The sequence below is a fragment of the Trachypithecus francoisi genome, unplaced genomic scaffold, assembly GCF_009764315.1.
Source record: "Trachypithecus francoisi isolate TF-2019V2 unplaced genomic scaffold, Tfra_2.0 Lachesis_group3, whole genome shotgun sequence".
Taxonomy (NCBI): domain Eukaryota; kingdom Metazoa; phylum Chordata; class Mammalia; order Primates; family Cercopithecidae; genus Trachypithecus; species Trachypithecus francoisi.
The window spans coordinates 127,704,847-127,730,020 of record NW_022681468.1 but is presented as its reverse complement, the minus strand read 5'-3'; the positions used below and the strand labels follow the sequence as shown (position 1 = coordinate 127,730,020).

The 25,174-nt window shown below is 34.4% G+C and overlaps 1 protein-coding gene across 3 annotated transcripts in view; it reads right to left on the bottom strand.

Moving 5' to 3' along the window:
- Positions 1 to 25,174, bottom strand: part of VPS13C (vacuolar protein sorting 13 homolog C) — a 197,684-nt gene that overhangs the window by 141,442 nt on the left and 31,068 nt on the right. For all 3 annotated transcript variants that reach the window (XM_033189884.1, XM_033189885.1, XM_033189883.1), the window contains exons 6-14: positions 16,465 to 16,574; positions 13,227 to 13,286; positions 10,609 to 10,668; positions 9,714 to 9,794; positions 8,807 to 8,864; positions 7,572 to 7,699; positions 5,752 to 5,858; positions 4,400 to 4,571; positions 2,713 to 2,775 (exon numbers count right to left, since the gene is read on the bottom strand). In XM_033189884.1, the coding sequence (XP_033045775.1) occupies positions 2,713 to 2,775; positions 4,400 to 4,571; positions 5,752 to 5,858; positions 7,572 to 7,699; positions 8,807 to 8,864; positions 9,714 to 9,794; positions 10,609 to 10,668; positions 13,227 to 13,286; positions 16,465 to 16,574 (839 nt within the window). The remainder of the gene's footprint in view (positions 1 to 2,712; positions 2,776 to 4,399; positions 4,572 to 5,751; positions 5,859 to 7,571; positions 7,700 to 8,806; positions 8,865 to 9,713; positions 9,795 to 10,608; positions 10,669 to 13,226; positions 13,287 to 16,464; positions 16,575 to 25,174) is intronic.

The window sequence follows — 25,174 nt, the reverse complement described above, 5'->3', positions numbered from 1 at the left end:
TCCTAACTGTTCTCCCTGTTTTCACTCTTGCCTTCCTTCCCACAGTCTGCTTTCAAAGCAGCTAGGATGAATTTTAAAACTTAAGTCAGATCATATCATCCTGTACTCAAAACCTACTATTGGTTTCCCAATTCAGAATAAGAACCAAAACCCACATAATGGCTCGTAAGATGCTGCTACACAATCTGGCAATCTCCTCAACTCCCACGTGCAGCCCTCCCTTTCCTCTGCTACCTTTCTTCTCTGACCTCATTAACCACCACTTTTCCCTCTCTCAGGACTCCAGTTAGTTTCCTCAATGAGCCAGGTATGTTCCAACCCCAAAACCCTTAAGCAGTTACACTTTATTATTTCTGCCTGGTTATACTTTTCCCTTAGATATCTTTCTGGCTGACTGCCCCATGTTCTTCAGGTCTCTGCTCAAATGTTTCCTTCTTAGTGAGGGTCTTCCTGACAACACTGTTTAAAACTGCAAATCATCATCACTTCCTAGCTTCAGCGCTCCTTGTATTCTTTCCTACTTCATTTTTATCGAAGTACTTATTAACCTTATCCCCTACTACAATATAAATAAAAGATTTTTGCCTGTTTTGTTCACTTCTGCGGGCTAATGCAAACGATAATGACAATGAAAAAAATCACGTATTTAGTAATCACTATGTGCACATAATAATTTAAGTGTTTTAAAAGAATTATCAGGTACTCCTAACGATAATCCTAAGATGTAGGTATTACTAATTAATCTCATCTCACAAATCAGGAAACTAAGGCACAGAAGGGTCAAATAGCCCAAAATCATATAATTAGTAGATGGCAAAGCTGAGATCAGAATCCAGACCACCTGACTCCCAAGTCTATACTCTTAGCCATAATGTAAGCATAACAGAATAAATGAACAAGTGTACAGTTGACCCTTGAACAACATGGGTTTGAACTGCATGAGTACACTAATACAAGGATTTTCTTCTGCTTCTGCTACCCCTGAGACAATCCTCCTCTTCCTCCCCGCACTACTCAGCTTACTTAATGGGAAGATCTTTATAGTGATTGACTTCTACCTACTGAATAGTAAATGTATTTTCACTTCCTTCTAATTTTCTTAACAACATTTTCGTTTCTCTGGCTTACTTTATTGTAAGAATACAGTGTATAATACATATAACATTTAAAAATATGTGTTAATTGACTGTTATCAATAAGGCTTTTGGTTAACAGTAGGTTATCAGTAGTTAAGTTTTTGAAGAATCTAAAGTTACACACAGGCCGGGAACAGTGACTCATGCTTGTAATACCAGCACTTTGGGAGGCCGAGGTGGGTGGATCACCTGAGGTCAGGAATTCAAGAACAGCCTGGCCAATGTGGTGAAACCCCATCTCTACCAAAAATACAAAAATTAGCCGGGCATGGTGGCACATGGCTATAGTCCCAGCTACTCAGGAGGCTGAGACAGGAGAATGGCTTGAAACCTGGGAGGTCGAGGTTGCAGTGACCCAAGATTGCACCCCTGCACTCCAGTCTGGGCGACAAAGCAAGACTCCATCTCAAAAAAAAGAAAAGTGAAGGCAGTTATACACAAATTTTCAATCATGCGGGGGCTTGGCATCCCTAACCTTCAGGTTGTTCAAGGGTCAACTGTACATGCCTTAATCTCATTTAAAAGTATGAGTAAGCATATGGACATCTATAACTATAAAAAGGACTAAAAGGATACACAGAAAGGTATTAACAGTAGTTACTTTTAGTTTATGAGATGATTGTTTTTGTTTTATCTATATTTTCTAACTTTTCTACAATGAGTTATATTGCATTTGCAATTTATTTTTTTAATTACCAAAAAGTCATGTTACAGAATCTTAGAAATGACATGGAACAATGCACACAAGGCATCAATACATAAGCAGTTATAAAACATTATCAGTATACCATTTCCAATTTCAGAAAGAAAGGAAAAAAAGGAAGAAAGTGAAGAAAAGAGGAAGGGAGGAAGAAAGGAGAAAAGAAAGAAGAGAGGGAGAGAAGGAAGAAGGAAGGGAAGGAAGAGGAACAAAGAAAAAGTAAAAAAAAAAAAAAAAGAGAGAAAAAAAGCATAAATAAGCAAGTATATAAGCATGGGAGAAAAACTGGTAGCCAAAATGATAACAGTAGTATTCTAAGTTGTTAGGATTATAGATGTCTTTTATTTACTTTCTTTTTTAGAGTTTCTCAGATTTTTCATTATAAAATTGTGTAAGTGGCCAGATGCAGTGGCTCATGCCTGTAATCTCAGCACTTTGAGAGGCCGAGGTGAGCAGATGACCTGAGGTTAGGAATTCAAGACCAGGCTGGTCAACATGGTGACAACCCGTTTCTACTAAAAATAATAAAAAAAATTAGCTGGGCGTGGTGGCACACACCTATGATCCCAGCTACTCAGGAGGCTGAGGTAGGAAAATCACTTGAACCCGGGAGGCGGAGGTTGCAGTGAGCCAAGATCATGCCACGGCATCCCAGTCTGGGAGACAGAGTGAGACTCCATCTCAAAAAAAAAAAAAAATTAAGTTTTTTTTTTCCTTCATGTTAGTGGCTTTTTTTCAGTACTCCAATTTCTGTTCTCCTGAGACTAAATTAAGCAATAAAAACCTCAACTCATGAAACTTCAATTTCTTGATCCTAGGTTTAAAAGGGGTTATTAACATGTTTAAAACATAAAATCAGCTAATAAAAATGATTACCTCAACTTGTGCTTGTTGCCTTGCTAAAATTATGTTAAAAACATCTAGAGTCTTCTCCAAGTCCTGTAAAAAACAGAGAGGCACTTGTAAACAAGCAATTTAATCATTAGACAAAGCAAGAAATTTAATCATTCTTTTATCATTAGATAAAAGAAATTTTTCTTTTATGATTTCTAGGCATATCTAGTCCATTATCAGTACCTGTGACCTAATGATAGTATTAGTATAAATCTGAATGTATTCTAGACTTTTAAGTTTTTTAATTTTTTACAGTAAGAAAATAAGTTTTCCAAGAAAATAAATCCTCATTAAATACAGTATGAAAATAATTTTTATGTGAGAACATTATAATTAACACATAGACATAAATGCACATGAAAACAAGAATATTTACAAAGGGGACTTGTTTTACATATCATTCTTATGATTCTTACTTCTTACTCCTCCCATTCTTATTATTATATAGCCATTGTACTAAGGGTGCCATTACAAAACACATAATATTTAAGAATGTAAAATTCTGCAAAACAATAAGTAGGCTACAGTAGAAACTGATTTGAGGCATTTATATAAAAGTACGTTAACCAGGTGACCTGTGTTCTAAGTGCTTTATGTGCTGTCTCATACAATTCTCACAACTCTGTAAGACAGATATTGTTACCATTTTATATATGAGAACACTAGACCTGGGAGTTTCAGAAACGTGTGTCCATAATCAGAAGGACACTTGGTAAATATCCAAGTCAGTACACGAACCCAAATCCATCTGACTCCAATACCTACACTTTTTCTAATATTTCATACTATTGCAGAAAAATAGTAATTCAACTCATTTTTCACATTATGAATCATTGGTAGAAATAGTTCTATAACTGAAATCAGAAGACATTAAGCAAATTATGTATCCAGTGTGATTCTACCTTTTTTTTTTTTATTTTTTTTATTTTTTTCTTGAGATAGAGTTTTGCTCTTGTTGCCCAGGCTGGAATGCAATGGCAGGATCTCGGCTCACTGTAACCTCCGCCTCCCGGTTCAAGCAATTTTCCTGTCTCAGCCCCCCGAGTAGCTGGGATTACAGGCGCCCACCACCACCCCCAGCTAATTTTTTTAATATTTTTAGTAGAGACAGGGTTTCACCATGTTGGCCAGGCTGGTTTCCAATTCCCTACCTCAGGTGATCCGCCCACCTCAGCCTCCCAAAGTGCTGGGATTACAGGCGTGAGCCACCGCGCCCAGCCGTGTTTCTACCTTTTAAACAGGGGTAGATAAGACCTCTTCGTTCCCAAGAAGTAAAAGTTTTTTATAAATAATATTTTGAAGCATTTTGAAAAGCTACTACCATATAAATACAGGATGTTTACTAACAAAACAAGATATAGCTATCTAATAAACACATATTTAAACAGCTCTGATACTGACTTTCTAAACATTATTATAAAAACCAGACACGTTTCCCAAATCGTTTACAGTAACATTATCTTATCTGATATTGGCATGGGGAAAAAAGTTTTTTTAAAGAAGAAAAACTGGAAAAAAAAAATTCTGCATTTTCCCATATAATTCTCTCTCAAAAAGAGGTGAATTCTGTTCTTCCTAAAATTATTTTTTGATTCAAATTACATGCAGAAGAATATTAAAGGACGATTAGACAAATAATAGTTCTCACTAATATACATGCAAGATATACCTGAATTTCTTTCTGTATTTCTTCTGAGACTTTAGACTGTGTTAACTTGTTTTTGTAGGCAATTTTATAACTCTTGAGTAACTGCCTGTGCTTTTTTATGTTACTCCATGACCACATCTGTGTATACCTTCTTATATGAACTTCAAGAACAGAGTCAATTGCATATTTCCACCTGAAAATCAAATTTTGTTAACATAAATGTGAATATAATGGTTTAAGACAAAACAGGAAAAGTCTTGACTTTTTAGAACTTACACTGTCAAACTTTTTGTTCTTTTTAACTCTCTTCCTATAAGAGCTCAGCAATTCCCAGTAAAATTGTCTGACTTAAATAGACTTAGATATAAGAAAACATTTAAGGAAGAGAGTTTGCCAAAGCAAAATCCAAAAGGCACAAAATGACATGTGGGAAAGAGTATTCCAGTATGGTTATAACACTGAGTCTACGTGGGTAACTGATAAGCAATAAAACTTTTATAAAAATGTTGAATGCCTTGAATGTTAAGAATTTGGGAACCAGCAGGGTGCAGCGGCTCACATCTGTAATCCCAGCACTTTGAGAGGCCAAGGCAGGCAGATCACGAGGTCAAGAGATTGAGACCATCCTGGTCAACATGGTGAAACCCCATCTCTACTAAAAATACAAAAATTAGGCTGGGTGCAGTGGCTTACGCCTGTAATTCCAACACTTTGGGAGGCCGGGGAGAGTGGATCACAAGGTCAGGAGTTCAAGATGTCAAGATGCTGAAACCCCGTCTCTACTAAAAATACAAAAATTAGCTGGGCGTGGTGGTGGGCGCCTGTAATCTCAGTTACTTGGGAGGCTGAGGCAGGGAGTTGCTTGAACCCTGGAGGCGGAGGTTGCAATGAGCCGAGATCGCATCACTGCACTCCAGCCTGGGCAACAGAGCAAGACTCTGTCTCAAAAAAATAAAAATACAAAAATTAGCTGGGCGTGGTGGCACACACCTGTAGTCCCAGCTACAGGGGAAACTGAGGCAGGAGAATCACCTGAACCAGGGAGGCAGAGGTTGCAGTGAGCCAAGATCGCGCCACAGCACTCCAGCATGGGGTCAGAGCAAGACTCTATCTCAAAAAAAAAAAAAGGAATTTGGGAACCTAGGAGCAGAAATACAAGTGGATGTTCATATGAAAAAAGTAATATGGACATACAAAAGAAGTGAAAGCTGTTCTTATAAGTAATCAATATATTTACTATTTATCTTTTAATACTCTTGTCTCTTTTTTTAAAGTGGCTGAATTACTTGGCTTTTGAAAGTTGCTTAACTCTGACAGTAACTAAATATATGATTATATGTTCCTCACAAAACAAAAAACAAATTCTAACTTACCATCGTCGACTATTGGTATGAAGTGGTAAATAAGGCTTGTATTTCCTATAAGGCGCATTCCTAACCATATAATCCACTGACTCCAAAAGGTCAATCATACTTAAGTACTGTTAAAACAAAAATAAAATTATATTTATTACACTGTACATATAAATAAAGACTAAATTTCATTCTATTTTTCAGTCTAGTGAGACTCTAAATTCCCTGAACAATGTTGCCTTGTAGCCCAATAATATACTATATTTCATCAAATTTAAGATGCTATCAATTATAAGTATACTACAGTTCATCAAATTTAAGACTATCAATTTTAAGTTGTAATATAATTTTAGGTTCTACTACAAAAGAAAACTGTTAATTAAATTGTGTTATCACCAATATACACATCCTATTTTCAGATGTTAAAATGTAAACTAAATGAACATCTTAGAAACAATGAAATATGGTATCTGTAAATTATGATATAAAATATGCCTGTTTCTAAGACTATATATTTTTCCTCTGGACCATTGTTTCAGCAGTAGTTATCTATGAGCTGATTTTGAAATTACTGCAAAAATTATTTGCATGACCAAAGCAAGATAAAGCTATTTAAGCAGCCATCTTACCATCAACACAGCAACTCTGTGTAGATCTGACAAACAGCTCAAATGGAGGGAAACATACACCCAGAGGCAGCACGAAACCAGAGAAGATTTTTAAAAAGGGGTGAGTCTAGCTTCCTCCTCTCTAATTTTTCCCAATGCAGTTCTAACTAAAAGTTACCCACCATGTGGCTGTTCATCGCTTGAAATGTGTCTAGTCTGAACTTAAATGTATTTTAAGTGATGTAAAATGTCTCATTACAACTTTTTACATTTATTACATGTTGATATGATTAATATTTTGGAAATATTAAGTTAAATAAAATGTATTATTAAAGTTAATTTCACCTTTTTCTTTTTACATTGTTAACACAGCTACAAGAAAATATAAAATTACAACTTGCGTTACATTTTTATTGAACAGAATTGTACAAAAAAGCTCAATTAGCTAAAATCTCCTGTCCTCCTTTCATTTCCAGTTCACCAAGCCTGTCACCCCAACTCTCGGGGCACATAACCATGCTTGGGAAACAAACAGTGGAAAAAGCTGCCAACGTTGCTGTTCTAAAAATTAAATAAACAATATTTAATAAGAGTGCCTTCCATTAAAAACTGAGGAGGGAAAAACACATTAAAATCTTTCATCAACAGGCCAGGCATGGTGGCTCACGCCTATAATCCCAGCACTTTGGGAGGCCGAGGTGGGCAGATCACAAGGTCGGGAGATCGAGACCATCCTGGCTAACACAGTGAAACCCGTCTCTACTAAAAAATACAAAAAAATTAGCCGGGCGTGGTGGTGGGCGCCTATAGTCCCAGCTACTTGGGAGGCTGAGGCAGGAGAATGGCGTGAACCTGGGAGTCGGAGCTTGCAGTGAGCTGAAATTGCACCATTGCACTCCGGCCTGGGCGACAGAGTGAGACTCCGTCTCAAAAAAAAAAATATATATATATATATATATATATTCCATCAACAATTGTGAGCCAAATGGAAATAATGTCATTCCCTACAGTTTGATATGATTCTCCACAATTTAGGAAAAGATAAAATAAAATTTTTAAAAACTACTTCTTAAATTTGAAATTCATTTTCTTTAAAACGAAAATTTTTAAACAGTCAAATCTCAACATAACGAACCCCAAAAAATCACCAACCACTAGAAAACTAATAATCACAAATAAAAGCAGTTAAGATTCAAGGTCAATCAAAGCTGGAAATATCCACATGAATCATACCTGAGGTTTGGTCAGTTCAATGGCAATATTTTGTATTTCTATGTTCCAATCCAATTTGGGCGTTTTGAGCTCTGATTCTGCATAAGGATTCACGTAGAGTTTTGCAGAGGCTGATATTGGCTGGAAAACTTGTATTACATGGGAAGACATAAGATATGTTTATATGCTTTTACATATAAACAAGTGTAAATAATTATGAGAACACTGTTATTCTAGAAGAAAAATGATCAAAAACGTGTGTAACAAAATCACTACCAAAAAATATTTAAGCAATTTAAGCTTCTACTTATCTGCATAATAATAAACTCAATGGTTAAAGCGAAATCTCCAAGGAGGAAATTGGAGCCCTATGCTTCTAGGTAAGAAATGTATAAAAGAGACAATAATCTACTCTTGGTTATTTACAGTCTGCATAAAATTAGACTTCTCTTCCTTGCTGCAAGACATTTAATGATTTTATTATTTATTAAAAATACTAATACAAAAAGGAAATAAGATCTGATAAATTTGTCTTATGTAATCACTAGCAAAATTTAGTAACACAATCATGAATAAAATTCATTCCAAAAAAAGAATCTGCTCATCTCTATTATTTTCAAAATGATCATTACATACATAACCTTAGAATCAACTAAAGAAAATAATCTTCAGGTTGAGAAGTAATATAAAAAGGTGTGTTAGGGAAGATGATAGGGTAATGCAAGGTGATAAATTTTACCTATGAATAATATCAAAACTATAAAACCTGTGATATGGTAATTACACTTTGCATAAGATTGTACAAAATTTTCAACGGCTTTAAAGGCTAGTTATAAATGGAAAATGCCTAAGAATGAAATTGTAGATTTTCCTTAACTATTTTTTTTACTATCAATAAACCCAAATGCTTTCACAAACTAGCAGCACTTGAAAGTTTTATCATCATAAAATGTAGGGATCTATGTAACATAAGTGCCAACTATTATCCAGCGTCAATTCAGTTAGTTATAAAAGGTTGGCTGTAGGGAATGAACTACAGCTATACTGCCCTTCTCTATCTGCTATTCTCCAGTGGTGTGTGTATTGCGATCTATTCCTAAATAATTAATTATAACCCAAACATGCTATATCATAATAGCAAGGTATAAAATTAATATTCTTTGACTAAGTAATGTTATCAGAAAAGTATTTTAAAATAATGTATTTACTTCTATGTTTCTTCCTATAACATGAAATAAACTTTTACTATTACTTACTGTATTGATAATTTGGGGGTATATTTCCACTTGTAAGAATTTCATTTTTCAGCTGATCCTAAACAAAAAATTTGAATGAGAATAAAAAAGAAAATGCACATATCACACACATGCACACACACACAAAACTTGGTTCTTACATCAATATCTTTGTTTCTCTGTTACTAGTAGTCAATAAGAAAAAAACACTGAACATTATTTACAAGTATAAAGACACAGAAGCAGATAATTTTAAGAATTTGGTATGTCTACAAACAACCTTGTAGTATGTCCCCTCTGACTCTGAAAAAATGCACATATATGTATATCCATACACTGGGATTTCAGACACATTCTAGTCAAAGGCAAATCATATGTTACAGTATCTTTCTGAGAAATATGAGATGGAAGATTGAAATTTACCCAGTTCTAAAAATTCAGTTGTTCTTTCTTTATCCTCTAAGCAAATAAACATGGCTAAGACTGATTTAGCATACTGAAGTTTTGAATTAATCTTCTACTATTCAGAAAATCATCATAACAAATGTCTAAAACACTTGTCAAAGATACATGTTTTATATCTGAGAAATATTATCTTTATAATATTCTTAATCATTATAATATGAAATCAAAATGTGACAAGAATATCATCAAAATGAGAATGTAAAAAAGCATAAATACAGTTTTAATTTAATACCATGGACTCTGATGTCACTGTCCAGTGAATGATTTCACAAATATCTTCAAAAACAAAACTGCTTTTCTGAAGACACATAGTGGATTTGAAAGGATGTTTTTCATATTTCTGATTTAGCGAAATACAAGTTAAACAAATGGCTGATATCCTGTCCTATGAACGCCCTCTTATATTAAACAAATTTAGGGAGCGGGAGTGAAGTTAGCTCTTCCAAGTATACATTAACGTTACCAAAATCTGTTCCCTTGATCTCTGGTAAGACATGCTGCAGTTTACATTCCAGTATGCGCTAAGACTATCAAGTCGTATAAGCTACAAGAGAAAAATGAAAAGAGATCAAGCAATCAACACACTGAAATTATGAATCAATTTTAAAAGATTATTCTGTTCACCACTCCAAAATTACCCAAATGCCATTTTGAATTTTTAAAGGAAAGAAAATAATAAAAAAATCAGGGGAAAATATATTCATGTTATTCAGACTTTATTAAGTCTAGCATTTGCTAAATTGTGCTTTCAAGAACACTATTTCCAAGGAACTCATTCATTCAATTATCAAATATTTATTGAGAATTTAGTATTTAACAAACCCTGTAAACATTTTGCTAAAAAAAAAGACATGCTCCTTCCAGCAGATACAAATATCTGTTTCCTGAAAACAGGTGGTAGCAGAGGAGTCTATGGTCAAGAAGGTGGGAAAGCTACATACTAAACATCCCTCTTGGAGATTCAGTGTTTGTTAACATATTTAAAGCTCTATAGTTTAAAATAAAATGAAACATATCTGTTTAATTATGTATAGCTTAGTACTTTAAATCAATAATCTTACTTGATCAGAGAATATTTTTTCTGTAACATCTAAAAGTATCTCAATATCTAATGTTCATAAAGTACCATTTGGGAACTATTAACTGTATCCTGTATCTTTACTTGATAGCTAAAGAACCTATATCTCAGAACTAGTAAGTGATTACAGAGGGTCACACACTAAGTAGCAGGGCCAAAACTAGATGCTAGACTTTTAAATCACACTCCAACGGCATGTTTTGCTCCATCAATGTTTCTCCAAGAAAATAAATTAAGTGCACCTAGGAAACCAACAAAAATTTTTATTCCAATATAATACCTTGTATATAATTTTGTCTGCTTCATTTAATATGCATGGAGTCCAGTGTTCATTTGCAGTCTAAAATAAAAAAGAGAATATCTGTGAAATGTGCTATGGATGTCATATACTGGTGCTCTAATACTTGTAAAATGTAACAAAATAATTTAGGAATAAAAGACATCTTTCTTTAAGCTAATTTAATGTTAGCTAATATTAGCTATCTATTTCTTTACATATATTTATAAGACAAAATCAAAGAAACAATGAAAAGAGAACTGACGTGATTCTAACTTGAGTTCATTCATTCAGAAAATAATTACTGGATTAATACGTATTTGAATTTGAACTGTGGAAAGAATTGCATATGAATGAAAACAGACAGCCAACCTATACACTATTGAAAATGGTACACATTCTTTTTAAAAAAACAAATAATTGTTGTGTAATAGGAAGAAAACCAGGAGGGTATGGAAATTACAGCATGACCATGTTTCTAAAAGGACAGCATGTTCAGCAATGCCAAATACTAAACTTATTTAGCAGCAAGGGGGTTTTTGAGAAACTTGTTAAGAACTGTTACAGGCCGGGCGCAGTGGCTCAAGCCTGTAATCCCAGCACTTTGGGAGGCCGAGGTGGGCGGATCACAAGGTCAGGAGATCGAGACCATCCTGGCTAACACGGTGAAACCCCGTCTCTACTAAAAAGTACAAAAAACTAGCCGGGCGAGGTGGCGGGCGCCTGTAGTCCCAGCTACTTGGGAGGCTGAGGCAGGAGAATGGCGTGAACCCGGGAGGCGGAGATTGCAGTGAGCTGAGATCCGGCCACTGCACTCCAGCTTGGGCGACAGAGTGAGACTCTGTCTCAAAAAAAAAAAAAAAAGAACTGTTACAGTGGAGTAGTAGAGTGAGAGTACAATGGGCAGATAGGTAAAATGAGATCCAGATCAGAGGTGTGACGATAACTTTAGATTTAAAAGTTAGAATGTAATTGCAAAGAAAAACAAATGGTATGGATACAAAAGAGATAGGTTTGCTATTGCTGCTGTTGTTATAATAGCCACTGTAATAGTTGAAACAGGAAATAACTGAGCCAGACAATGTGCCAAATGTTTTACATAAACCATCTCATTTAATCATCACAAAAACACTAAAAGGTAGGTACTACTTCAGTGAATGAATGTGGTCTTGACAGAAGAAGATTAACATGGTAACCAATACAATAATATTTTACAGGTCTTTGATAAAATACAATAGGAAGCATAAAAGAGGGAATGGTAAATTCTAAGAAGGAAATGAAAAAGAATGAGAAAGAAAGGTCATGTATCACATAAGTATTAAAACTTAAGTAGAATCACCAGGCAGACAAAGAGAAGAAAGTAATACAGACAACTAAAGCAGAATGAAGAGTCTGAGCAAAGAAACAAAGGGACAAACAACAGCAAACACTAAGGAAACTACATATTCTTGTGCAACAGTATATCTGTTATCAGACAAAAGGAGATATATGACCAGTTTGTATTTTTTACATTGTCTGCTAGAAGCTCAAAGTTACTATGCTCCCTTATGACCACTATCACTAGTTACAGCTTTCTGGAACAATTCTCTCTCTATCCTTTAGAACATAGATTCTATCCTCTTTAAAGGTGTTACTGTATACTTCTGTGGTCGAAAGCTACTTCAAATTCATTTTGGAAACAGGCAAAGGATAAACAGTATATTAAACACTAGCTTCCTTCACTCCCTTTCCTTTTGTCTCTTTAGCTCTTTTTCTTTATTGTTTCGGCTCTGTTCTTCAACTCCGTGTGTATCTCTACTTCTCTATATGCCCATAACATTGTTAAGCCTTCCACATAACCATGTCCTTCTTTTCCTGTTTTTCTGCCGGTCTACCACCCTTCCATTCTTCTTCCTCTTCTTTCCCTATTGAGGCCCTCTCCATATAAGTAGTCATAAGGCAAACTTGTCTGGTAGGATTTATGGTTCACTGTCCTTAACTTTAAAAGTATCTAAGTGAACCACATCTTCTTCTCCGTAGCAAAACCTAATTCAGCTATTTGTCTTCACTTACATGCCCCAAAACATGTTTCCTACTACTTAGTTGCCTGTAATAGAAAAAAAAAAAGTCCAGCCTATATATATATATGTGTGTGTATAGATACACACACACACAACTGTCTACCCTTAAAGACCATTAAAAGAAAAATTCATTATAAAATAATCAAAATAATTTACATATAGCCCAATGAGATGAGTGCGCGCACATACATACACATACATAAACATATGTACATATATAAGCTATTTAGAAATTCCATCTACCTATATCAAAAATGTATATCTTTCACTCTACAGAAATTCATCTTCCCCTACTTTCCCCATGTTTAAGATACAGCTTTTATTTCTTTCAAATTATTTGATGATATTTTGATACTTGTTACATGGAAAGACAATTAAAAATAATTTTAAAATGTAATAATAGCATCACTAATGTTAAACTTCTAGAAAGTTGTGTAGCATGATAGTACATTTAAAAAACTATAGCTCTTTGTAGAATAGTTGATTTTAGACAATTCACCCTGTGACTTCAGAATAATACTTTACAGATTCCACAGAAGTTTTAAATAAAGCAAACATTACCAATAGACTGAGCTCTCCCAAAGTGACACCAAATGAAAGAGGCCGCTTTGGATCAGTGACCTACCAAAGAAGAAAAGATAACAGTAAAATATGCTGATGGTGAAGGCAAATCCATGTCCTTTACAATAGGCAGCAGAGGGAAATGTGTTTACAGGTTACAACCCAATTCGATATGTGGAAAACACAGGGGAGGCAAGTAGTAACATGGCTGGGATTATCCATATTTTGTAGACATAACTCTTCTATGCTACCAGTAAGATCCTTTCCCAGTGGAACTCTTTTCATACTAGAAGACGACTCACTAACTATGACTAACAAGACTTTTCTCTAGACAGTTAAAAAGGAATAATCTTCTTATGTGTATCATCAAAGATGTTTTCACAGATAAATTTCAAAAGGTGTTACAGATAACATTGCTGTGAAGTCATTTTAATAACACTTGGGGTACACAGTGGAATACTATTCAGCCATAAAAACAGGAGAACATGTTTGTTTGGGTTTTTTTTTTTTTTTTTTTTTGAGACGGAGTCTTGCTCTGCCGCCCAGGCTGGAGTGCAGTGGCCGGCTCTCAGCTCACTGCAAGCTCCGCCTCCCGGGTTCACGCCATTCTCCTGTCTCAGCCTCCCGAGTAGCTGGGACTACAGGCGCCCGCCTCGTCGCCCGGCTAGTTTTTTGTATTTTTTAGTAGAGACGGGGTTTCACCGTATTAGCCAGGATGGTCTCGATCTCCTGACCTCGTGATCCGCCCGTCTCGGCCTCCCAAAGTGCTGGGATTACAGGCTTGAGCCACCGCGCCCGGCCTGTTTGGGTTTTTTTGCAGCAACATGGATGGAACTGGAGGCCTTCATCTTAAGTGAAACAACCCAGAAGCAAAAACACAAACTGCATGTTCTCATTTATAAGTGGCAGCTAAATAATGAATACACATGGTCAGTTTGTGGAATTATAGACATTGGAGACTTGAAAGCACAAGGTGGGTGAGAAGTAGTGTAAATGGCAAGGAATTTATTAATTGGTACAATGTATATTATGGGTGATGGAGACACTAAAAGTTCAGACTTCGCCACTATGCAGTATATCATGTAACAAGGCTGTACTTGCACTCCTTAAATTTACACATTAAAAAAAAAAAAGGCTTTCATACTTGGAAATATGAACTGTCTAACACTTCAAAATGCTTCTAGGAAAATCTCTAGATCCTTAATATTTAATTTCTTTAGTCTCTATATCCAAAATCTGTCAACATTAAGTTTTTGTTCTATTTCTGATCTTCAATATGTAAGCTGCAATCCACGGTGCTTAAACTCTACCACAATGTGCACAGTATCACTCTTTTAGACATCTTAAAGAAAAGTCTTATAGAATTGTTTGGTCATGGCAGAAACTAAGGAAACTAGGGAGAAGGGAAATGGATAATGTTCTAAATCGTTCAACTGGGACTACAGAGTTTAGTCACATACAATTTTCTAAACAGAAAAAAATCCATGTGGTATAGTTGAGAAGAACGAATAGCTTTATAAGTCATTTTAATTAACATCAGACATATGATGACTTGTGGCAAAATATTTTCCTTTATTCTCACACTCATCTTTTTACACTTAGAGATACCTAGCTCAAAATAACTTGCAGCTCTTTCTGAAGAAACCCATTTGTTTTATTAAAGACAACCCTCAGTTGCTAATGTACTACCTATAAACCACAGCTATTACCCAGTGAGCATCTTTATGATAAATTATTATATTTTCTCTACACCCATTTCTTAATACATAATTTTGTAAATGAAAGAATTTCCTTCTTTTTAAAGGCTGAACAGTATTCCATTGTGTATATATACATTTTATTAATCCATTCATCCACTGATGGGCAATCTTCTCTATAGTGAATAGTGCTGAAATGAACAAGGGAATGCAGACATCTCTTTGACATACTGACTTCAACTGCTTTGGCTATATACCACAGTTCCCCTTTATTCTCTGGAGGTATGTTCCAAGCCCCCTAGTGGATGTCTGCAACCACAAATAGTACCAAACCCTAAATATTTTTTCCTATATATACATACTTATGATAAAGTTTAAATTTTACAAATTAGAAATGGGATTGCTAGATCATACAATCTAGCAATTGGATTTTTAGTTTTCTGAGGAATCGCCACACTGTTTTCCAAAATGGCTGAAGTAATTTATATTCCCACCAACAGTGTACCCAGGTTCACTTATCTCCACATAGGATTTTAATGATAACTCCTCCCCTTTCATGATGTGTTGAGTATACTTTATTTTCTTAAGTTTGTTATTAACAAAGGCATTTATGAGTGAGGTTTTTTTAAGACACTTATTTGTTAACACAATTCATTTTAATGACTCCATAAATAAAGTCAACATAAGACAGAGGTGGTATTTTTTGAAAATCTACAAATGTGTCTTGCTGACTGTCAAGTTAAATAGGGAACTTACGAAGAAAAGAAAAATAAATTCTAGAAATGTCAGTATTGCTTTAATTCAATTCAAACTTAAAGCAAAAAGAATTAAACTCATTTTTAGAAGCAATGAACATTTCCAGGTTCCTAGATAAATGAAAAAATTTAAGTTCTTACATGTTTCAAACTTTTAAACAAAGCAATGCATATTGTTCAAAATATGTGTTGTACTTTAATTAAAATTAGTCAGTTAAACAGTTCTTAATCAGCTGATGTTACACTTTTGGTTATGAGTGAATCAGCTGATGTTACACTTTTGGTTATGAGTGAAGTTTGGTTTCTTCCGTGTAACTACTGTTGTACATGTGTGTGAACAGTTGTGGGTGTTCAATCCAACTCAGTGGAATGAAAAGAGAATGAGACTACGTCAAGTGATCAGAGTTTTAAGTCACTTTTTGGCCAATTAACATTACCATTAGTTATTTCATCACCTTTTAGAATTAACTCGTCAGCATAAAGCAATAATTAGTTTCTTAGAGTAAGTCTTAACACGTAAAATAAAATTTAAAAAAAATAACAGAGGACAATCCAAAAACCTCTTATATCAGCTTCAGAAAGGAATACATGATAATTTTACAGTATATGTTCATACGTAAATGCCCAATAAAACTAGCCTAACACAAGAAGATATGGTAGTGTACTCATAAGAAAAAAATCAATCTTGGATTTAAAAATGGGATAATCCATATATAGAAAAGTCAAGAATATTATAAAATATGTATTTAATTATTAACTTAAACTTAGTAAATAAAAATTACTTACATCATCTTCATACTTAATGTGAATATCTGTGATTTTTACTTGTACATTTTTTATTACTTGAGTTGCCAATTTTTCCACAAATGTATCCTTTTTGGCTTCTTTTGGCTTATCTATTAAAAAATAGAAAAATACAAGCTCAAGAGTTGAAATTCTCATATACCTCAAAATTAATAACCAAAGGACAGCTAAGGCACTACTCAATGGAAATTACAGCCAATAGTGTCTTTATTTATATTTTCATATGCATGTCCAACTTAAAACTTGTTTTTGAATTTACACTGTTATCTGACATTCATTTCACATTCCAAGTCAGAAATAAAGTGGCAATGTGTATAAACAACACCATGGCATAAAACTACTTTTACCTACCTTTTGAACGATCAAGACCTTTAAAAGGTTTCTTAAAATGTTTTTTGTGCTTTTTACGTTTACGTCCTTCTCAGTGGAAGCATTTTAGTGAGAAAAGGATAAAATTCAAGTTAGCAGACTACAGGACAGAAAAGAAAACAAGAGAATTCTTCCTAACAGCAAATTTTGGCACAACTCACCTTACCTTATTCTAAACTGACCTGTTACTTCAAGATAAAGACAAATTTACAAACTTTCTTTAGTCTAGAATAACCTTCTATAGTAAAGAACAACCTTCTTTAATCTAGACAATAAATTGGCAGGCGTAATTATACTAAAATTGGATAAAATCTCCATTCCCAATGCCTTTTATAATATTAATGACTTCACAAAGTTACACTTTAATTTCAATATTACCAAAATATTGGAAATGTAACAATGACAGAATATAAAACTTTCAGTAGGTTTTGATAAACACATGGTAGGAACACAGACACATAAATGAAATGAAAGGGTAAGTTGCCCACAGATCACTTCCTCTGGATGATACACTTCACAAGCAAAATTATTTAATGACTCAAGGATATAAAGAACATTAAGTGGGCATAACATGTACATTGGACTGTACACTGAATTCAATTAGGAATTCCTTTAAAACCTCATTCTCTTTCAACACTACCTCACTGCATTCTGGCATTTACCAATACCTGTATTACTCAACTTACAAATCTTCATACTCAAATTCCTATCAGGCATCACCTCCAGCCTGAACTCTTGAGGCAGTCTCTGTATTATCTACTGATTTCTAGTCTCCAGCCTCAGCTCCTACTAAAGGTCCTTCTACCCTGTTACCAGATTGATGTCTTTTAAAATACTAATCACAGCCTGTTAATCTCTTGCTCAAAATTATTTAAAGGCTCTCTGCAACCTCCCAGACATAATTAAAATGTGTTTACACAATAGAGAAGTCCTTTTATGATGTGACCCCTATGTCCCTGTCCTGTTCTATCTCCTGCTGTGCATCCTTGCACTGGATACTACATAAATAATACTTATACTTTCCCAAACAAGCCACATTTTCTAATGCCTAATGCCTCTACACATGTAATTCTGTGAACTTGTGTCGCCCTCCCTGAAGTTCTTCACCAGGCAAACTCCTAGGCAGCTTTTAAATCTCAGGTCCAGCACTACTGCCTGTGCAAAGCCTTCTTAAACTACTCCAAGTAGCCCCAGAGCCTGTACCTTACAGAGAATTGCATTAAACAGTGATTATACCATATTCGAAGTGTTTGCTCAATTGTCTTGCCATCAGACAGGAGACTTCATTAGGTCAGAAATTATCCTATATCTGGGCACAAAGCATACAATACTTATCTGTTCAAATGAATTTTAAAAATCCAGATCCAACTAAATTAATGTTATATATAGTTGAGAGAATATATGTGCAATTGAGCTTGAAACTTTTAATTTGTTCTTCCTTGATTTTTAAAAGCAAATTGTTCTGCCACTACAAAAATTAAGAAACAAATCCTGGACTACAAAAAATAAAACCCTCAGTTTCAAGAAGAAAACATTTAATAAGTAATGTAACACAATCAGGATAGTGCTATACCAATAATTCTTGCCACTGTGAACGTCTGACTCTGTTCTATTCATAAATCAAACATATATAAAAAGAATGAGTTCTCAAAGAAATATCATTTGAAAAGAAACAAGTAAGAAAGCCAGACTAGCCCTGAAAACCATTTCACTTGGCTAGAACAGCTTTCAAAGACAGACTCAGCTGCCTCGGTTTAAATTCTCTTCTTACCTGACCAATTATCTTTCTGATTTCATATTTGTTCTAGCCCCATGTTCTGTCTTTCATCTCAGTGGCAGATACACCATGTTTAAACCTCTTTAAACAGTTTAAATCTACTCTTAGTGCTATATAGCTCTTTAGAGAAAGTTTCTAATTAATCCAATAAAAAATAAATCGATGGTTCTCAATCACAAACTAAAGCAGTTCTCAAAGACTTTGGTTTCACAACCCATTTAACATTTATAACTTGAGGACTCTAAAGAACTTCCTGGAATACTATGCAGCCATCAAAAAGGATGAGTTTGCATCCTTTGTAGGGACATGGATGCAGCTGGAAACCATCATTCTTAGCAAACTATCACAAGAAGAAAAAACCAAACACCGCATGTTCTCACTCATAGGTGGGAACTGAACAATGAGATCACTTGGATTCGGGAAGGGGAACATCACACACTGGGGCCTATCATGGGGAGGGGGGAGGAGGGAGGGATTGCATTGGGGAGTTATACATGATATAAACGTCATGCACATGTACCCTAGAACTTAAAGTATAATTAAAAAAAAAGAAAAAAAAAGAAAAAAAAAAAAAAAAAAAAAAAAAGAACTTCCGATTTATGTGAGTTATAACTATTGACATTTGCCATATTATAAATAAAAACTGAAAAAATTATGAATTCATTTAAAAATAATAAGCCATTACATAACATATAGTTATAAAAATAGCTATATTTTTAAACAAAAAGTTGTAGTGAGAAAAATCGCATGGTTTTACATTCTTACAAATCTCTTTAACGTCTCAATTAGTAGAAGACAGTTGGATTAGCATATCTGCTTCTGCCTTCAACCTGTTGAGACACCTTGTTTTAATTGAAGTACATGATGAAAATCTGATCTCACTATAGATATACAATTGGAAAAGGGGGGAGCATTTTCATTGCCTTTTCATGAAATTATAGGTATTATATCAAAGTCAACAAGTGGAAGTTTCTTAAAGATAGTTGCATCATGGAATCTGAAACCCTATCAATGAATTTTTCATACAAATTAAAATCAATTAGTCCATCTTGCACTTTAAATGAACCCTTTAGACATGTATGTCTTTTATCATCCATTGGAAATATTGCTTTATTGAATTACGCAAATCTTCCAAATGTCAAGTCATTTTATTATTTAATATCAAAAGTCACATCTGTTAATATTACCACCAATCTCATCAGAAAAGTCTTAAAGTACTACTGGGAAGCTGTCAATCTCAAAGTGACAAATACAAGTTTTCCAAAATTCTACTCAAGAGTTCAAATTTTATCATTGGCAACAAATATTGCCAGTTGCTTTTCCTTGAAGTGGTTTTGTTGAAGTGTCTACCAAACAACCAAATCTGAATAATGATAGTCTGTGATTCTTCCTAGTAAAAATGGTTTTCCAGAAAAAAGCAACTAGCTCAGCTCACAACTCAAACATCTGCACAAGTACTTTTCTTGAAACAATCACCCTACTTCAGTATGCAGAAATGCTGCAGGTATACTTTCTCGGCTGTTGCACAAAATATTAAAGAGACATGCTCAAGGGTTGAAGTTCATTAAAATTTAAAACTTCCTACTTCATCAAGGGAATTCTTAAGTAAAAACTGGCAATTTTTTTGTTTCATTTTGCTTACTGTGAGTACATGGTAGTGAAGAACACAGTGACTACTACTACAGTCTGGTGCCACTGCCTTGAATCATGCTAAGGCAGCCAGCTATTCCTACCCACCATTGCTTTTGCACCAGCAATGTAAATGTCAACAAAAGGAAAAATCAAATAATGCTTAGTATTATTATGAAAATCATTTTGACTTTTTGAGAACCAATGATTTAGAATAAAAAAACAAGAAGTAACATCAAATGAGGAAATAATATACACTCAGAAACTGAAAGGAGGAAATGATCATGAAACACACGTTAAGTCGTAGCCAGTTGAATGAAGATATCATCAACATAATAAACTATTCTCATTTCAGAAGCACCAATATTCTGGAACTCATTTTTTATCTACACTAATGTACCTTTTAAAAAAGCTGAATCAATGATGTTTTCTTTTATAGTGACAGCTGTTATAGTCTGCTGTTTTTAATAATGCTGCCCAGACTACAGTAAGTTGGTTTGATTATAACCTACAAAACTGGACAGTGAGCCATGAGTATCTCCATGCTATCTTTTATATTAAGCAAGGTAACTAGAAGACAAATTAACACAAGCACACTTACAAAAGGAGTAGGTTTATTAGAACGGAAACTGCTTTCAGGGTAGTTTCACCTAATGCTGTGAAATCCATCATGAAAATTTCTCTACCATTGGTCACATGAATCAACATATTAAAGTTCCCAGCTACAGAGATAATTCTAACATGATGCTTATTGTTTATAAATTTCAAGATACAGACCCAATTGCCATTTAATCAAAACAAATTTTAAGTGTGATTGAGTGAATATAACAAGCTCTTGAAGTATGATATAAAACATAAAGTTTAACAAATCAGATTATGTAAAATACTAAAGAGTATTATTTTAATGTATTTGGTATATTTCCTAGTATATAAACGAATCATATTATAAATCCTAATACAAACAGTAAGCCTTTAATTTGCCTTTTGCGAAGCTTGAAATTTCAATATGCTGTACAGGACAGTAGTCTAGAGGTACCTCCAGAGCTACAACAGAGGTGAAACAAATCAAAGCTCAGAGGAACATCTCCTGTCAAGGTTCTGAATTCAAAAGAAAAAATCCACTTTATTGCTTTTTACATTCCAAAACCACCACTATCAGAGAGGAACGGCTTAATTCAGAAACTACTGAACTCTAGAACTAAAGTCAAAAGGGTAACCCAAATCTGAAAGTTATCTGTAGATCATCCTCTAAGCTTCGTAAGAACAGTGAATCATGTTTGTTTACCCTACAAACATCCAGCATCATTCAGCACAGTGATTGCCACAAGAAGACACTCAAATATTTAGTGAATGAATAAATGACTACAGGTGAGGAAAAGGAAATAATGGTAAAGGGGGAAAACACAAATTACAATTCCATATTTTCTAAAAGGATGGCATGCCATCAAATGGACTCCACCAAAAGTACAAGCATACACAAGAATATGTTTATATAGTTGAATATAATTAATCATGCATACCCACCAGGCTTGATGTCCTTGTAAACAAAGTTTTCCAAGCCATATATGAACTCCCCTGAATGTGTGCCTGCATCCACATGGCAGCAATAACCAAAATGCAAAGCAATTTAAAGACACCTTTAATTTCACATGTAAAATATACCTAAATTTAATTTCAAATAATTAGAAATCATGTAACGGGATAATTAAAATTTGGTGACACCAAAACTATTTCTAAGGAAATATTCACAGTGACACCATTTTCGTTCTTTCAACACACAAACTTCTTAACAATTAAAATTATAGTAATCATTTCAAATTATGTGAGGTAGGTAAATACCAATTACAGCTAATGGTTCACTGAAATTTTTGACAAGTTTTCAAACAGTGCAAAGTCTGCTATTTTTGTTCTCTTTTTGCATGCCATTTTGCTCATTTTCAGAATAAAATATTACTGTGATACTTCACACTAATTTTAGAGTCGGCTGAAATGACCTCATCTTACTTTAGCATGATCTGGTCCCTTTACATACACTGTCTGAATCCTTTATATCCATTCTCATTAATGATGGCTAGATAGCATCTTCCACATCGCTCTCCAAATCCAGTCTATTCTAGATAACACTGCAAGTTTAACTTTCTTAAATCATAGCTCTAATCATGTCATTCCTTGTACTCTTAAAGAAAGAAAAAGGAATACTTACTCCCCGCCTGGCTATAGATCAAAGTTCACATTGTACAGGGTTAAGAATACAAGATCTAGAGCCAGACTGGGTCCAAATTCTAGCTCTACTATTTTCTAACTGTGTGACCTAGAACAAGTTATTTAACTTTCACTTAATTCATATAAAGTATTTTGAAGAGTGACTGGTGAATAGTAAATGCTCAATAAACGTCAGCTACTTTCACTGTCACTACCATTAACATCATCAGAGCATGCAAATCTCTTAAAATTGACCTAAACTTAGCTTTCCAACCCTACATCCAACTACTCTCTATCAGACTCCCAAACTGTTAGCTGATCCCACAGAGGCTCTATGATTCCCACCTTCACTGTCTCCTCTACCTATGCCTTCTCTTCTTTCTGCAGATCCATCCTTTAAATCCAGTTGAAATACATACCTTCACAGTGTCTACCCTGATCTCTTTGGCCGAATATGACATGTTCTTTCTGAACTCCCATAAAACTGTCTGTACCTCCTTGATGGGACTCAACACTTTCTCTTGCTTATTATTATGCAAATTTCTTATTTGCCCAATTAAAATGTAAGGTCTTTGACAGGAGGGTCCAAGGAGTCTCTAATTTTTCTGCTTCCAACAATGTGCAGACTGGCATCAGACTTTTTTCAAAAGAGCCTGGAAGCTAGAAAACATTGCCTTCAAAATTCTAATATTTAACCTAGCATTCCAACCCCAGACAAATCAAACAAGTGTAGAAGTAAAACACAAAGACATTCAGCCTTGAAAGAATTTTCGAAATTATATCCAGTGCATCCATTCTTAAAAGCTTCTAGATGTACTCTAGGAAACTCTAGGAAAACAAATGAGTAAACTAAGGAAGCAAAAAAGGCAAAGGGCCCAGGAAACATGGAATTAAATATAGACGAGCAATTAAGACCAGTCCTAAGATGACAACTGTGCAGCTGGTCTAAAAAACGATCAGTTCAGAGGGGGAACTCCAAGAGACAACAGGGTGGTAGAGAGTACCAACAGATGGGTTTACACGATTGGAAAACACTATCAATACTCATATAGCAGACAAATTTCATGTAGCATGTGAAACAGAATGAAAGATAAATTTACATAGAAGACTAAGCAAATAAGAAAGCAGCATTTACAAATTCAAGAAAAACAAAAGGTTGTATAAGAAAGAAAATACAGTCGTAGTACATTGATATGATTTGGATATCGGTCCGCTCCAAATTTCATGTTCAAATGTGATTCCCAGTGTTGGAGGTGAGGCCTGACGTGAAGTGACTGGATCATGGGGGTGGGTCCATGCCTGCTTCCACTTCACCTTCTGCCATGACTGAAAGCTTCCTGAGACCCTCACCAGCAGCAAGTGCTGGCATCATGCTTCCTATACAGCCTACAGAACTGTGAGCCAATTGAAACTGTTTTCTTCATAAATTATCCAGTCTCAGGTATCCCTTTATAGCAATGCAAAAACTGCCTAACACATACATCATCTGACCTGCGCAGTGAACAATAATCGCATTGTCATAGTAATCTAAGTAGTGACTAGTAAATGGCCAAAAATTACGATGTATCCATATTATGAGAAAATGGGAAGGAGAATTCAGGGTGCAAGGAGATAGCAAGAGAAGTATACTCCTGGACTACCATAACAGGAAGTCCTAGATAATGCTCTATATTAATGAACTAGATTAATGACACAATGTTAACATTGGTAAAAACTATTACTAACTCAAAGGAGTTGGTGTGGAGAGTAGCAAAGGATGAAACAAGGGACTGCCATTTTTTATCGTGTCCTTTTCGCAAAACTATTGATTTTCAAAGTGTGTGTACATATTATTTTGATAAAATCCAACACCTTAAGTACAGAATCTAGCATTTGCAAATCTTTTGGCCTTACTAGGAATTTAATCTTTCTCTTTATGATAGCCTTCCAGAAAAATAAACTCACTCCAATGAAATAAAAGGATAAAAATATCAGAGTTTGTTTTTACATTTAAGCAAATTTTCTAGAAATGAACTCATAGTTTTATTACAATTTTTATTCCTATATGATAGTGGGAAACGGTATATTTTTACCAAATAAAACAAGCTAAGTCAAAATCCTTTTTATGAGCAGATTAGCAAGATAATTTTGTTTTCATTTTTATCATCTGCTGCTTAGAGTTGAATCATCACCTCTCCTTCCCTCTCTGAGTCCCTATACATGTGCAATGGTGTTTTTGTGCTTTTAATATCAATAAACAAGTAGAAAAATAAAGTATAAATAGTAACTATTAATAATGGTAAAATGTGAAATATATAAAGGTCAGAGTTGTCCTCTATCATTCATATGAATAATATTATTTGAAGATATGACTCATATCCACAGAAATGAGAAAAGAATACTGCAACATTATTAAATGTGTTTCTTAACAGTTAAGAAAGAAAATTTAAATATACTTCCCAATTCCTGAATTCATCTTTTAGTCTCAAAACTTTTTTTGACAAATATAACATGTTAAAACTGAGTGTTAAAAGTTTTACTTTTTGAATTTTAATTCTATATTAAAAAAACTTAAATTTTATCATCCAAGCTACAATGTCATTACTATATACAGCATACGCCTAACAGTTCTATTTATACAAAATTAATACTACAGATGTACATCCTTTATATCAAACCATTCATAATAGCCTCTTTGTCAGACCCAAATGTCTGTTTTCTCAGCACTGAAGACCC